This window comes from Aegilops tauschii, chromosome 1 (genome assembly GCF_002575655.3).
Source record: "Aegilops tauschii subsp. strangulata cultivar AL8/78 chromosome 1, Aet v6.0, whole genome shotgun sequence".
Lineage (NCBI taxonomy): Eukaryota > Viridiplantae > Streptophyta > Magnoliopsida > Poales > Poaceae > Aegilops > Aegilops tauschii.
This window is the reverse complement of record NC_053035.3, coordinates 474,402,883-474,418,161: the sequence shown is the minus strand read 5'-3', so window position 1 is coordinate 474,418,161 and position 15,279 is coordinate 474,402,883. Positions and strand designations below refer to the sequence as shown.

General features: G+C 46.5%; 1 protein-coding gene and 2 long non-coding RNA genes across 3 annotated transcripts; 2 read left to right on the top strand and 1 right to left on the bottom strand.

The window, feature by feature from the left end:
- Positions 1–434: 434 nt before the first annotated feature.
- On the top strand, positions 435–1,196 carry LOC120968707 (uncharacterized). The gene is made up of 2 exons (XR_005763140.2): positions 435–906; positions 1,051–1,196. It is a non-coding gene; the product is annotated as an uncharacterized lncRNA (long non-coding RNA).
- A 7,054-nt stretch (positions 1,197–8,250) lies between these two features.
- On the top strand, positions 8,251–8,972 carry LOC120968706 (uncharacterized). Its single transcript, XR_005763138.3, has 2 exons — positions 8,251–8,650; positions 8,810–8,972. It is a non-coding gene; the product is annotated as an uncharacterized lncRNA (long non-coding RNA).
- A 2,798-nt stretch (positions 8,973–11,770) lies between these two features.
- LOC109752275 (uncharacterized) lies at positions 11,771–15,078 on the bottom strand. The gene is made up of 3 exons (XM_020311176.4): positions 14,365–15,078; positions 12,736–12,808; positions 11,771–12,107 (listed from the first exon to the last, which is right to left on the bottom strand). Exons 1-2 carry the CDS (start codon positions 15,061–15,063, stop codon positions 12,761–12,763), a joined length of 747 nt encoding a protein of 248 aa, XP_020166765.1. The 5' UTR covers positions 15,064–15,078; the 3' UTR covers positions 11,771–12,107; positions 12,736–12,760.
- Positions 15,079–15,279: the final 201 nt, after the last annotated feature.

Below are 15,279 nucleotides of genomic sequence, written 5' to 3'. Positions count from 1 at the left end.
CAACAAATGCATGTGACCGTTCCTACTCATTTACTCCCTCCGTCCGAATTTATTGCGCCCGAGAGCCAAAACACGGAGACCAAGTCATACACTCTTCTAGGCACAATTAACAGCATGCGCAGTAATTTAGAGGCATTGGTTGCTAGTGATTTAAGTGGATGCATGCGTGCGCTTGCATGTAATTGGCTGCATACTCGCCGGGCCTAATTAAGTGCAGCCATTTAAGTGGTTGCATGCGTTTCATTGCAACCAACACAGTGAACAACTGGGGTAGTCACTTAAATTACTGCGCATGCTGTTAATTGTGCTTAGAAGAGTGTATGACTTGGTCTCCGTGTTTTGGCTCTCGGGCCCAGTAAACGCAGACGGAGGGAGTACTAAATGAATCAAATGCAACCAAAAAAAGATATCACCCATGCATGACTTAAGCATGAAGATAACTGAGCATTTCCCATAGCACAATGCTTATATAAATAGAGAGCCTAGGTGATACACAATCACACATCGATCAAGAACATACATATACCTATTCACCTGCCTGCGTAAGTATTGGTCCGCATCTTTCAAAGTTGATTGATATGACTAGTGCTAGAGCGGTTGCCATGTTCTACCTCGTAGTTTTTGTGACGGTCTCTTTTTTCCCAAACCATACATGGGCAAGTAAGTCTCAAGCTGCCATTGAAAAAGATGAGGTGATGGAATACTGTAAGTTCAATATTAGAAAAGGTGTGCACTGGCCATTCGAACCAAGCCAGGCATGCTGCCAAGTAGTGACGCGTTCAGTGAACCTCCTGGCAATTTGCAATGCGTTTACCGCTGCAGATTTGGCTCAGATCAGTCTACAAAGGTGGGCTGCCATCACTCGTTGGTGCGGCAACGCGTTGCATGAAGGAGACAACTGTGCAGGTTTGTTTTGTTGTTGATATTAATTGATGTGTTTATGTGTGTTTTGTTTAAGAAAAACTGTTTATATTGTCACATATCTTTGCTTACTTACTATCTCCATGTATGGAAATTAGTTAATTAAGAGATTTTTAATTTCATTTGCAGGTTACATTGTTCACTTTTGAGTTGGGCACTCCGTGCAAGGCCAGTCTGGTCGATGGACAAATAGAATAAAAGTTTTTCATGGCATCCGCATAGTGTGTTCTATTTGTCCGATGCAACTAATAAAATCGAACCATTTTCCCCTTCTATTTGATCTTGCAAATCTAGTTACTCGCCAAAGTTAATTCATATATACTAATATAAAAAGAGCAAGTTGCGGAGATTCAACACATCTCACCCATTCAAAGACTACAGGCCACAATGAGGTTTGTGGCAGTCGATATGGAATGCAAATAGATCTTTTTTCATGTCTTTGCATGGAATGAAAAGCTTGTATCATACGATATGGAAAACCAGAGATCTTGTGCCATCTTCAGTTCTGAGAGGGATTTTAATCTCCGATGCGATCCTTATATTCCCAGTTACACGGAATGGTTGTCAGATGGTTTGCTAAAAGCAGCACCGTGATTGCCTACTGTGTTTGCACGCCACTGGTTGGTACCTTCATAACTTGGCACCACTAATTTTTATGTTGTTCTTGTCCAACTAAATCCAGTTCTGAAGAATCTTCCTTTATTTGTTGTCCATAATTGCAACTTGCAGATTTTTTTTGTCCACCATCTAGCATTAAAATATTGTAATCAATCTTCTAGTTCTTTTATTTTCATATATTGTAATGTCTATTCAATGGTTATGGACTTCCGGTAGATTTTTTGACATGAAACCTGTAAAACCAAATGAAAAAAGGAGTTAATTCCAGTTTAGAGCACCCGTTCGTCACAAATTGACACATTTGCACATATTTTAGAAATCGACCACTTTACACTGTCTACAATTCCGGTTTGCACCACTTGCTTTATTTTCTGTTTTGTTTTTTGCCGTGGATGTGGTGCGATGGTGTGGCAACTAGTCACAAGTTTCCTTGCCGTTTCTATACTATAAAAGGAGCAAACATAAATTCCCATAAAGCCATACCCATAAAGTGTACACGGGATAACCTGAATCATCCAATCGGATCCATGTAATGAGATATAAGAGTCGATGTTAATTTGATGGTCTGCCTTTGGATCGAACGGCACACGATCAATGTTTTGCCGCAGACGTGTGCGGCCTGCAGTCTCCTTCCCCACGGTTTGCGGATCTCCCTCCCGACGATCTGCTTAATTATGGAAAAACAATCAAATATTTCTTTGTTTCTCTCCAACTCTTTCTCTGGAGAAAAACTGAAAAGGAGGACTGCTACCTCCCTCACATCACCCACGAACACCCTCCCCGCTGCCGATCGGTTCTCCGCCGCCCCCACCCGACCATCACCTCCCTCCTCTCCCTCGCCCCACTCCGCCTCACCCGCCGCTGCCTCCTCTCCACATCCCCGGCACGGCCTCCCGCTTCCAGGCGCTCGCCTCGAAGAAGGCGACCGCCTCCACCGTCTTCGGGCCCAGCGGGGGCGCGCGGAGCGGGCTGCTCTCGGTGCTCGACCGGGTGCGCCCAGGTGCAGCGCAAGGGCGTGGAGGCGGAGAGGTAGGCCATCTAGGAGATCTCGAGGGCGGGCACGGGACATGCGTCACTATGCCATCCCACGTCGCATTCAACAATGGTCGCGGCCCACTACTCGCCGCACGCCAGGACCACCTCTTCATCACCCACGCGGCCACGCCACATTCGTCTTAAATATGCAATCTTTATTTCTCTGCATGCGCGCCACTTGTCGCAATATGATAGTTTTCTTTTTTTTCTTAGATATGTTTATTTAAAATGTTTTATCTCTTAAACCGTGAGTCCAAATCTCGAACCGTTTTCATCGTTGGATTCCTCGCGTCGAGATCTTCAAAACTAGATCCGGTGTTAATAGGTTTTCACGAACTATTTTTCATGAAAAAAACGGACGAAAAAACCGAACCGGGAGCACGGGTTTTTCCCTTTCTGAAAGAGGCATGCCCATGCCTCTCAGAAATCACAACCATGCCTCTCGCGGAAGCAAAACCGTGCCTCTCACAAAATGAAAGAAAAATAAAAAACGCGTTTTTTCCCATTTTCGAGAGGCACGGCCGTGACTCTCGCGGAAGGAAAAAAAACAGAAAACGCATTTTTCCCCGTTTCCGACAACTCTCGCGAAAGCACAACGTGCCTCTCGCGGAAACAAAACCGTGCCTCCCGCGGAAAAGAAATAAAAAATGCGTTTTTTTCCTTTCCGAGAGGCACGGCCGTGACTCCCGCGAAAGCACGATCGTGCCTCTCGTGGGAAAAAAACAGAAAGCGTGTTTTTTTTCATTTCTGAGAGGCACGGCCGTGACTCTGGCAAAAGCCAAACCGTGCCTCTCGCGAAAGCAAAACTGTGGCTCTCGTGAAAGGGGAAAAAAAGAAAACTCGTTTTTTGACGCAAAAAAATTATTTTGGATCCAAAAGCTAAGGAAGACAATTGGAAAACCGAAACGTCGAAAAACCCAAAAACCCGTTTAAAAAGCCGAAAATGCGTGCAGAAAAATAAAAGTAAAATAAAATCCGGAGGGAGCGCCCAGAGCACGACACGTGGGGGACGGCTGAGAGCGCGCGAAGTGGCGCTGATCGTCACAAGGCTCCCGAAAGAGCGCTCGTTAACTAGTTGCTCTCACGAAGCCAGCCAGCCTCCCGATATTATGGTTGAGGTGAACATGCACAGAAAATCTCTAATCTTTATTACTTATCTCAACTTTATTTTTCTAACTTAAAAATACATTTTTAGGGGTTCTTAAAACATATGCAACGTTCCTTTTCCTGTCGCAGGACCACGTTCCACCATCGGATTCATCCTAAATTTTTTTGAACACAGTACAGACGCAAGCGCTCATACATACACGCATACACCCACCCCTATGAATGCACACACGCACACCCTACCGAGCACCATCGAGAGATTGAACCGGCATATCATCTTAAGATTTACGAAATCACCGTAGGCGCCTCGTCGTGACGGGAGCATCCTCCTCCCACTGAAAGCGCATCGCGGGAAGTCCTGAAATAAATTCAGGAATAGTACGAGCACTAGGACTTGAACCCTGGTGGGCTGGGATACCACTGTCTCTCTAATCATCCAACCACATGTTGGTTCGCTCGGCTTCGTCCTAAGTGTTCCCACACGCTTCGCCAAGCCCATGGACCAAGGCTCAGCGAAATGCTGCCAGCCCACATCTCTCACAACTTACACGTACTTAGAGCAACTCTAGCAGACTCGGTATATCTCGCGAACCCGCATAATTCCGGCGAGTATACGGGCTCGGCCCAATTTTCTGGCCAGAACAGAGCACGTATACTCGCCCGGACCGTAATTTTTTTAGCACGACCCGTAAACCGCCCACCTGAAGCAGTATATCTATGGGTTTGCGGGCCAAATACGGGTCGAAACCCTATCCCCCCACCACGGCATTTCGCCGCAATTCCCCACTCCCCCCTCACATTTCGTGCCGCCGGTGAGCCCCCTTCCGCCTCCAGCCGCCATGTGGAGCTCCGGCCGCAGCTCCGGTGGCAGCTCCGGCGGGGGCGGCGACCCCGAGCGCGAGTGGCGTGTCCGCTCGGACGGCGCGAGGAAGCGCGCGGCGAGGAAGTGGACAAACAAGGGCCTCGAGCCGCCGCCGAGGCTCCTTCGTCGCGAGACGGAGGAGTACGACCGCCGGCACGGGCGTACGCCCTCCTCGGCCGCGGGCTCTTCCCACGCTGCGAGCACTTTCTCTTCCGACGCGGTGCTTCTCCCCGTGAAGAGGGAGTGGACGGAGGAGCCGGAGAACCGCGACCTCGTTGCTGTCAAGCAGGAGCTGGAGGAGATCGAGCGCCGAGGGGTCGTCGGGCTCGAAGATTTCGTGGCCGATGTCGATGCGGTCGCGGCCGCCATTGCCGAACGGAGCTTGCGCGAGGAGACGGAGCGCCGGCGCCACGATGGGGAGCTCGAAGACCTCATGCTCAAGCAGGCGGTCGCGGCGAACCTTGCCGCGAAGGACAAGGACGACGAGTGGCGGCGCATCTGCGAGGAGCAGAGGCAGAAGTTCATCGATCTCGTCAGCTCCGACTAGGAGGACTGAGCTCCTCCACCGCGTCGTCGCGAGCTCGTCCATTTTGGTACATTGACCTCGGCCTCGCCGCCGCGAGATCCCCCACCCCCCTCTAGTACTAGTAGAAGAATGTAGTATGTATGATCTTGTAATATGTGATGAACTAGTATATGATCATGTAGTATGTGATGAACTAGTGTTGTTGTAATTTCTCCCGTGAAAGTTTTTTTTTCAAATTATACAGTTTTATATATGGGGTCTACTCTACTGCGCACGATTTCGACCCGCAAAATAGTTCTTCGTCGAACCGTAAACGCCTTATACAGGTCGCTATTATACGGGTCTGCCACAGTTGCTCTTAGCGCCGTCGCTCCACCTCCTCTGCCGGACCTTGCCGCTGTGGCCCGCCGATCCATATGTACCACTCCCGTTCTGGTCAGTCGACCTCTGCGTTCCGGTTTATCTCAAAAAACAAACCTCTGCGTTCCGGTGGCTGCGCTCGTCCCTTTTTTTTTTTGCGGGGTAGCGCTCGTTCCGGTGGCTGCGCTCGTCCCTGTCGTCACCGGCATCTTGGCCGGAGGCCACATGGACCCCACCTCCGGCTCTTGCTCCAACGCCTTGTGGCAGACCTGCAGGCGCATGCTCCTCTGATCCTCTCATGCCATGCCAGCGGCCTTCACCGGCTCCGGAGACAGTGGTCATCGAGCAGATGTGGTCGACGCCAACGAGGAATCGGTTCCGTCATTGACATATAACCTGACAAGGTAGTGGCACAGCCACACACAGGCTCTCCTCATCGTGATATGATCTCGTTGTTGTTGCACGAAGGCATGGATAAAAGAAAACCAAGCAGCTTAGAAGATCTGACCCATATTTAACAACTACAGTAATTTATATGAAGGTACCAGTGGCATTGCAAATTCGTAGGCAATCATGAATTCATGGTGCTGGTTTTAGCAAACCATCTGACAACCATTCCGTGTAGCTGGGAATATAAGGTTGGCACCGGAGATTAAAGCATCTCTCGAAACTGAAGATAACATGAAAATTTTGGTTTTCCCTATCGTATGAGACAAGCTTTTCATCCCATCCTTTGATTTGAAAAAAAAAAAAAACAATTTGCATTCCTCATCGACTGCAAAAAATGTACACACCTCGTCATGGCCTAACACTTGGAAAATGTTAGTTGTATGCTTCAGGTTCCACCGCCCACACGAGAGCTGGCAATCACCACTACGCTAATCCATATGCATTGCATACAGGGATCCCTGAGACTGCAAGATAAAACCGTAATCCGACATGTCTTTCACGCTGAGTTGGCACTCATATTTTCCACCAAGTATTCCCCTTCGTACCCACTATGATCACGGAAGAATCGCTGGTAGTCAGAGATGGAGACCGAACTATTGTAATCATGCAGAATAGTGTTGTCGCCCCACTCGATCTGCTAAGAAGTCCACCTTTCCGGTCTCTGACGAGAAGATCCCCATCCTGATAATATTGCAATCCCGCACGAGCATGAACCCTGCGAAGGAGGGAGCGGCCGGGTCGAAACCCGGACGGATGATGTTGCTCGGCAGCTAAAGCTCCTCGTTAGTAGGCAAACCAGTCCACTCCTTGGTTAGCTGGATTGCACACTGCGTACTCTCCATCAGCGTCGGAGTCGGAGGCCACGTCGGCGTCGGAGTCATAATCGGAGCCGGCATCGACTGTACTCCCTCCGTTCGGATTTACTTGTCATAAAAATGAATGTATCTATAACTAAAATATATCTAGATACATTCATTTCTTGAACAAGTATTTTCGAACGGAAGGCGTACATGATTTCTTCCAGCACTTTCAGAGGAGAAGGCCGCCGCAGCAGTTGACGACTCGGACTTCTCCATCCGATACGTGGTGCAGGAAATGGAGGTCCGGGTCGAAGAGGGGCTGGCCTATCCCTGAAATGTTGAGGAAGTCGAGCTCGTGGTTCTCGTCGTCGCAGCGCGGGCGTAGCAGAAGAAGCAAGACAGGACCTGAGGCGACTGTAGAAAGTTATGGGAAGCGTCTCAACCCTCCATACACGGAGAGCCCGCAGTATATATATTGATCATCACGAGAGAAGTCTCGGTAGCTTTACAGATATTTGGTTGTTGACAACCGTGAGAGATACAAGCGGGATACAGAAGAAGAGATAGAAGGAAATAAACTTAAACAACCAATTCTATCTCTATCTCTAACTTCCTATACTTGTAGCGCAAGGAGGTGTTTAACAGCGACTCTTGCGGAGGCCGGGGTTAGAGCAGAGGGCGAGCCACCATCGCCACACGCACTTGAAGCGGCAGAGCGATCTGTAGGGTACCCGCGCCAGGACCTCGACGAGGAGGTCTTCGTGGAGGCTCGCAACCGGCGGCGGCTACTCCTTCTTCTTCCTGGACATCTTTCCGGTACCGGACGACGGTGGCGGCGGATACAACAGGGTGGTTTGTAGCGGGCTTCCCACGGCAACTCGCTTATGAGCCTATGCTCCACAATATGTTTTCGGGTGGAGCACCTCTTGCTCCATCCAGTTTGGGCCTCTAGGCTTTTAGGCTTTTGGCTTTAGCAAACTAGTCGAGGAGTGGTTAATGACATCAATGAGGGGACGGGAGGCCCCAAGGCAGCTATCATCCAAGAAAAAAAAACTATCATCTAAGAAATAGTAGATCATAGATCCTTTTACAATGCTTGCTCTTTTATTCATGAGCATAGGAACTTTAATTTCGGGGCTCACAATCTCACTAAATTTGCTTGTAACTTAGGCATGTGGTTAGGCAATCCTCACAACATGAACTATATACCTATGAACATTATTACCCATCAATAAAGTGTGTGAGATTTCTAAAAAAATGCACTTAGTTTGTTTTCGGTAAAAATCTGCCTAGATTATAAAATTGGCTAATTAGGAAATCTATTAATAGGTGGGACCTACCCTCCCAGCATTTAATATGTACTTGCGTTAGCTGCGTGTAAATTAATGACAACACATCGAGATAGTACATATCCTAGTTTATAATTAGAACCTACTAAATGAATCAAATGCAACAAATAAATTTTCCAGCAAGATGTCACCCATGCATAATTTAAGCATGAAGATAAGTGAACGTTTTCCATAGCACACTGCCTATATATAGAGAGTCTATGTGACGCACAATCACACATCGATCAAAAACATACATATACCTAGTCACCTGCCTGCATAAGTATTGGTCCGCATCTTTCAAAGTTGATTGATATGGCTAGTGCTAGAGCGGTTGCCATGTTCTACCTCGTAGTTTTTGTGACGGTCTCTTTTTTAACAAACCATACATGTGCAAGTAAGTCTCGAGCTGCCATCGAAAAAGATGAGGTGATGGAACACTGTAAGTTCAATATTAGGAAAGGTGCGCACTGGCCATTCGAACCAAGCCACGCATGCTGCCAAGTAGTGACGCGTTCAGTGAACCTCCTGGCAATTTGCAATGCGTTTACCGCCGCAGATTTGGCTCAGATCAATCTACAGAGGTGGGCTGCCGTCACTCGTTCGTGCGGCAACGCCTTGCATGAAGGAGACAACTGTGCAGGTTTGTTTTGCTGTTGATATTAACGTATACTTGATGTGTTTATAACTTTATATGTGTTTTGTTCGAGAAAAAATATTTATATTGTCACATATCTTTGCTTACTTACTATCTCCATGTATGGAAATTAGTTAATTAAGAGATTTTTAATATCATTTGCAGGTTACATTGTTCACTTTTGAGTTGGGCGCTCCGTGCAAGGCCGATCTGGTCGATGGACAAATAGAAAAAGAAATATTATGATACAATATTTTTCATGACATCTGCATAGTGTGTTCTATTTTTTCCGAAGCAACTAATAAAATCGAACCATTTTCCCCTTCTATTTGATCTTGCAAATCTAGTTACTCGCCAAAGTTAATTCATTTATACCAATATAAGAAGAGCAAGTTGTGGAGATTCAACACATCTCACCCATTCAAAGACGATAGGCCACAATGAGATTTGTACATTTGTCGCAGTCGATATGGAATGCAAATCGATCTTTTTCCATGTCTTTGCGTGGAATGAAAAACTTGTGTCATACGATATGGAAAACCAGAGACCTTGTGTCATCTTCAGTTTTGAGAGGGATTTTAATCTCCGATGCGATCCTTATATCCCCAGTTACACGGAATAGTTGTCAGATGGTTTGCTAAAAGCAGCACCGTGATTGCCTACCGAGTTTGCACGCCACTGGTTGGTACCTTCATATGAGTCAGGTGTTGAATATGGTTCAGAGTTTCTACGTACGCAGCTTGGTTTTCTTCTGAAAGTTTGATGTTCTAGTCCATGCCTTTGTGGCGCTTTGAACAATGTTATTTAAAAAGGGTCTGCTATTGTGATTATACTTAGTCCGTAGTAACTTCAATTTGTTTGCTTTCATGTACTAGTTGTGGATCGTGGTCACTTGTGAGTCACTCCTGTGGTGGCAAATCCGTGGATTTAAGAATAAGTTATCTATGCTTGGGATTACCTGCATTTTCACATTTCTTTCTATTTATTTCCTGTAATGATCTGCATGTTCACCTCAACCACATTCGCATGTATTTGGAAACTGGATGAATCGCTCTCCCGTTTGTTGTTCGCTGCAGCAATGCAAGTTGTGAAGTAACTTTGTCCTGGTCAACAAATTCATTTCCTTTTATTTCTTTTGATATATTCATGTGCACAGTTAAGACTAAAGTTCACCAGTAACCATCCTGATCCATGAACACTATTGTGTTATCTTATTTTTGTTTTTGTTAATAATAACCAGTCCATGACAAATATTTTTCCATCTTAAGTTCCTGATTAGCCTATTCATGTGATTCCCAAATCCCAACCACTAATCTATGTTGTTCCTGTCCAACTAAATCCAGTTCTGAAGAATCTTCCTTCATTTGTTGTCTAGAATTGCAACTTGCAGGGTTTTTTTGTCCACTATGTAGCATTCAAATTTTGTAATCAATCTTCTAGTTCTTTTATTTTCATATATTGTAATGTCTATTCAATGGTTCTGGACTTCTAGTCGATTTTTTGACATGAAACCTGTAAAGGTAAATAAAAAAAGGAGTTAATTCCAGTTTTTTTGCGGGAAATTTTTTCAATCTATTCATCTTCAATCATGCTAGTACAACGAACACTAAAAATAATAAAAATTACATCCAGATCCGTAGACCACCTAGCGACGACTACAAGCACTGAAGCGAGCCGAAGGCGCGCCGCTGTCATCGCCCCTCCCTCGCCGGAGCCGGGCAAACCTTGTTGTAGTAGACAGTCAGGAAGTCGTCGTGCTAAGGCCCCGTAGAACCAACGCACCAGAACAGCAACCGCCGCGGATGAAGAGTGTAGATCAAAAGGATCCAACCTGAAAACACACGAACGAAGACGAACGACGAACAGATCCGAGCAAATCCACCAAAGACAGATCCGCCGGAGACACAACTCCACACGCCCACCGACGATACAAGACGCATCACCGGAACGGGGGCTAGGCGGGGAGACCTTTATTCCATCTTCAGGGAGCCGCCACCGTCTCGCCTTCCTGAGCAGGATACAAACCCTAACAAAGATCGAAAAAAGATCTAAAAACGGAGCCCTCCTACCGGCAAGGACCGAGATCCAATCTGCCTCCATGGCCATAGGGCCATCGGAGACGGGATGGACCGGCGCCGGCGCCGGTGGGAGACCCTTTCATCACAAATTGACACACTTGCACATATTTTAGAGACGGACCACTTTACACTACATTTCTGGTCTACAATTCTAGTTTGCACCACTTCCTTTATTTTCTGTTTTTTTTTTTGGTCGCGGATGTGGTGCAATTGTGTGGCAACTAGGCACAGTTTCCTTGCATAGTTTCCGAGCAAGTTAGCAGCCAGGCAGGCGGCCCGAGTTGGCTGCTGGACCTAGAGGTCATTGGTTCAGTTGCTTGCATGCCCTCTCTTACAATAGCTCTATATAGGTAGAGAGCGGGACCAGGGTTTTACACACCGACTATAGTTCTTTCCAACCTTTTGATTCAGACTGGAGGTGCACATGAGCAGATCCTAAAAATGAAGCACGGTGCAAATCGGAATTATGTAAATTGTCAACTCGTGGTTGTCCAAATTGGAATTAACTGAAAAAAGGAAGACCTATGAAGTCAAATTTTGGACTGATCTGTCCTACTGAGAATAAGATTCTGATTTTATCACTGTACGAGGGAGGCGAAGAGGGCGAGCTCCTTGCGGAGCTGCATGTTGAGGGCAGAGACGCCCCTGCCGACGGGGGTGGCAAGGCCCCCCTTGAGGTAGACGTTGTTGCGGCAGATGGAGTTGATGACGGTGGGCGGCACGGCGGGCATGTCGTCGTGGACGTTCTAGGTCTAAGTAGACGGGTGCGTGCATCATCTCCATGACCTGCTGCATGGCGCCAGTGTGACGGGGCGCGGGGTGTCGTCGGCCAGGGCATGTAGGTCACCGTGCGGCGCGTGCCGCCGCCGTGGCCCAGGAGGGGAGGCGGCAGAGGAGCGGGGCGGATCGCCGCGCCATGGGGCTGTGGCAGGGGGATGCGGGATTGCAATCCAGTAGGCGGAGCGCAGGCGACTCAAGCAGAATATTTTATCTTGTGATATTAAAGAGGAGCATCATGCTATAAAAAAAGTCACAGCTCCACTGCATATAAAAAAAGCATACTAGAATGGTAAATCCAAACTGGACTTGAATCTGCATAACATGGAACACTACTGCATTCAGCTATCCAAGGTGCAGTGGCGAAATGATGCCACGTCTCACATTTTGCATGTAAGGAATAAAAAACTGGTTTCATAATTACTACTAACTCCGTCTCAAAATATAAGAAATCTGAATCTTCTGTTCAAAAGAACAGACATGCGATACTGAAAGTCCAGAAAGCATCCAGCCAAAAAGAAGAAGAAATAGGCAGGCACTTCAACTCAAGATATAGTTCAAGGGTCCCGGCTTCAAATTTTGTGACCTTCTTACAGAGCCTCTACACCCTGCAAAACAAGATGAAAAGGAAGTCATAACCAGCTTTAAGAAATGGAAACATACCATCAGACCGCTAGTCCCAATCACGGGTCACCACTAATATTCAAATCAAGCCTTACAATCTGCAATGTGTTGGGGAGTGAATGTGAAGACCTTAATATTCTTAAAAATTCGTGAGATGAGTGTATGTGCGCATGTATGTGCGTCTGAGTCTCTACTGTGTTAAAAAAAGACCTTAACATTCAGGTTCAGGGCCGTCTCATTGAGGATCACAGATAATATGCATTATATGGTTATACCACCACACAGCAAAAAATAAGTGGACAGTCAAGACACCATTTTTATAATCGAATACTACTCCCTAAGAACAAGAATACTGAGAGTACATGAAAAAAAAATCATTACTCCAGTGTGTTAGCCCAACACACACATGCAAGCAAACAAATAGGATACAAACAGAAGATAAGAATTGATCAGGTGATGCTGTAGAATCATTCAAGTTCAACCAACCAATAGTGAAGGAAAAGGGAGGTGCCAAGTGAGGGTGCAAAAGAAATGAGTAGCCAAATACCAGAACGATTCATGATAGAATTTAGTTACACGTATGAAACAAAGTAATAGGTAAGTCAGGTTTACCTTACTGAGAACAAGATCTCTGCCCTTACTTCAACCAAGCAAATTTTCTCCTTCCCAATAAGTTCTTATTTTCCTACAAAACAACATCAGCACAGACATGGTAAACAAAAAAGTTGGTGCTGATCTCAGCAACAGCAAAATGATAAGAATAGCATACAAAAAATGCATCCTGTTAAATCTGAAGACCTGTTAAAACCTGAATCTGTAAACAATATTGAAGTATTCAGCATAAATGTCTCATTCTAGTTCATGTTGCTCCCTTTCGTGCAAAACTACATGGATAATGGTTTTTGATACGACATTCAAACAAACTGAAGTTCAAGACAGGTGAACCAATTAATCTATACACTAGCAAAGATCAACAGCATCAATGGTCCAACCTCATATAGCTTATGCACGCAATATAAAGCAATAAAAAATGGCAATTAGTTCAAGCACTCCTTCCGTCCGGTTTTATTGCCCCCCCCCCCCCCCCCCCCCATATTTTGGGTCAACTGACTAACAAATATGAAGTATACCCTACAAAAAGTGTACTCTTGGATATGTATTCGAAAGAGGTTTTCCACGGTATATATTTTTTTATGAAATATAGTTTACATATTATTAGTCAAATCTATGGTCAAATTTTGAGCCAAAATAAGAGGAGGCCTAATAAACCGGGATGGAGGAAATACAAGATTAATGCACACTTCAGTAATTTAGTTGCAACTGTACATTGCACAATACTTCCTATAGCTATAGGTCAACACTTAAACTCACAAAATAGCATAGCTTGTACATGTAACAACTCAAAGTGTTACCATCTAATCATCCAGGAAAAAAGGAAACTACCACTTTGTTTTGACTTTTGATAGCTCAAATTGACACAAGACATCAAAATGACCTTGAAATGAGCTTTCCAAAAGGACGTATGTAGAATGACATATTAGCTACTTATCCAACTCACTTATGAGGTCCCAATCTAACTTTCACATTTTGCAGCTCAGCCCAAGAATGCCAATTTTGTTGAAGAGATATGTCATGTGCAGATTAAAGAAAACGTAGCAAAATCTATAAATGCTGCAATAAGATGAACTCACACTATATGTCCTGTACATGCACAATTACACACACGGGCCATGGATATGCACTGCAAGCATATATTACATATCCATCTCTTTTGAACAAACATATGCTACATTGTTCACACAATTTATGAGCACTTAGCTTAATAAGAAAAGCAAGGGGTTTCTCTAATGCACAAGATCTGATTTAAACAGGCAAAAACAGATCACGCAAAAAGAAGTTGGTATTAGAAGTTGGCCCTGCTGTTCGAATCAGCACGTCCAACAGAGACCGGTTTAACCTTTTTATCTGGTAATAACTATTTCATATGACAACTCTACCTTAGCATTTGAAGGGGAGTCAAGTCTTGACAATCAAACCTAAGTTATATCCAGTTTGCCAACTAAAATGCGAAAATTCCTTGGATTCTGACTCAAATATGTGCACAATATTGCTTGCCATGCAAAATGTTGTTTCATGTGAGTCTAATAACCGATGCACAACCAAAGCGATGCATATTTCCACGGACCCAAACAAATGAATTTTACAGAAACACATCAAGCAAAGCATTGAGTGAACTAGGACCTGACGGAGCAGACGCTTATTGCCCTCCTCCGCCTCCTGAGCAAGCCTCTCCAACCTCCTTAGCATCCCGGAATACATCTCCTCCTCCTCGGTTGATTGCTCTCCGATGTTTGCCGGCGGAGGCGGCAGCCACGGCATTGGTGACTCCGGGGCGAAGGTGTGGCACTGGTACTGACCCCGGTAACGAGGACCCACGTTGACGATCGTGAGGGAGGTGGGGACGAGGCGGGAATCAACGAGGAGGAAGGCGCGGTGGTCGAACGAGTGGATGGAGAGGTCGGAGGCGACAGAGGGGGCTAAGAGGAGAAACACGACGGGGTGGGTGAGGGCCAGGGATTTGGATAGGGAGCGGGCGACGGCGGCCTCGCGCATGGAGGGGCGGCGCGTCGCCCACGCGCTGCGGCGGGAGGAGAAGAAGCCGACGGTGGCCGTGCCCGGGCGGGCGGGGGAGTAGGGCTTGAAGCAGTCGAGTGCGTTGGAGAGGACGGAGCGTCGGGCGAGCGAGGAGTGGCCGGTGACGTAGATGGGTAGGGTTGGGGCGGGATCGTCGTCGGGGAAGGAAGGGGGGAGGGCGGCACGGCCGAAGAGAATCCCGTCGCAGTCCCCGCCGGCGGCCGCACAGCAGTCGAGGAGCGCCGCGAACGCCTGAAAGGAGACGGAGAGCTTCGCGGCGTCGGCGGCGGCGTCGGCGGCTGCCATTGCTGGACTGCGATGCGATCTGGGGTTTGGCCGTTCGGTGGCTGCTTCGGCCTTGGGAGCGTGTACTTATTATCGGTTGACTATTTTCCACTTCGGTGTCAGTTTTTTAAGTACCGTCAGATCTTTATGCAACGGCTCACATTCGTCCCCACTCGTACATCTGCAGTCACATACTCTTCACACCTGTACATCTTTTTTGATGGATTCACTCTTGCA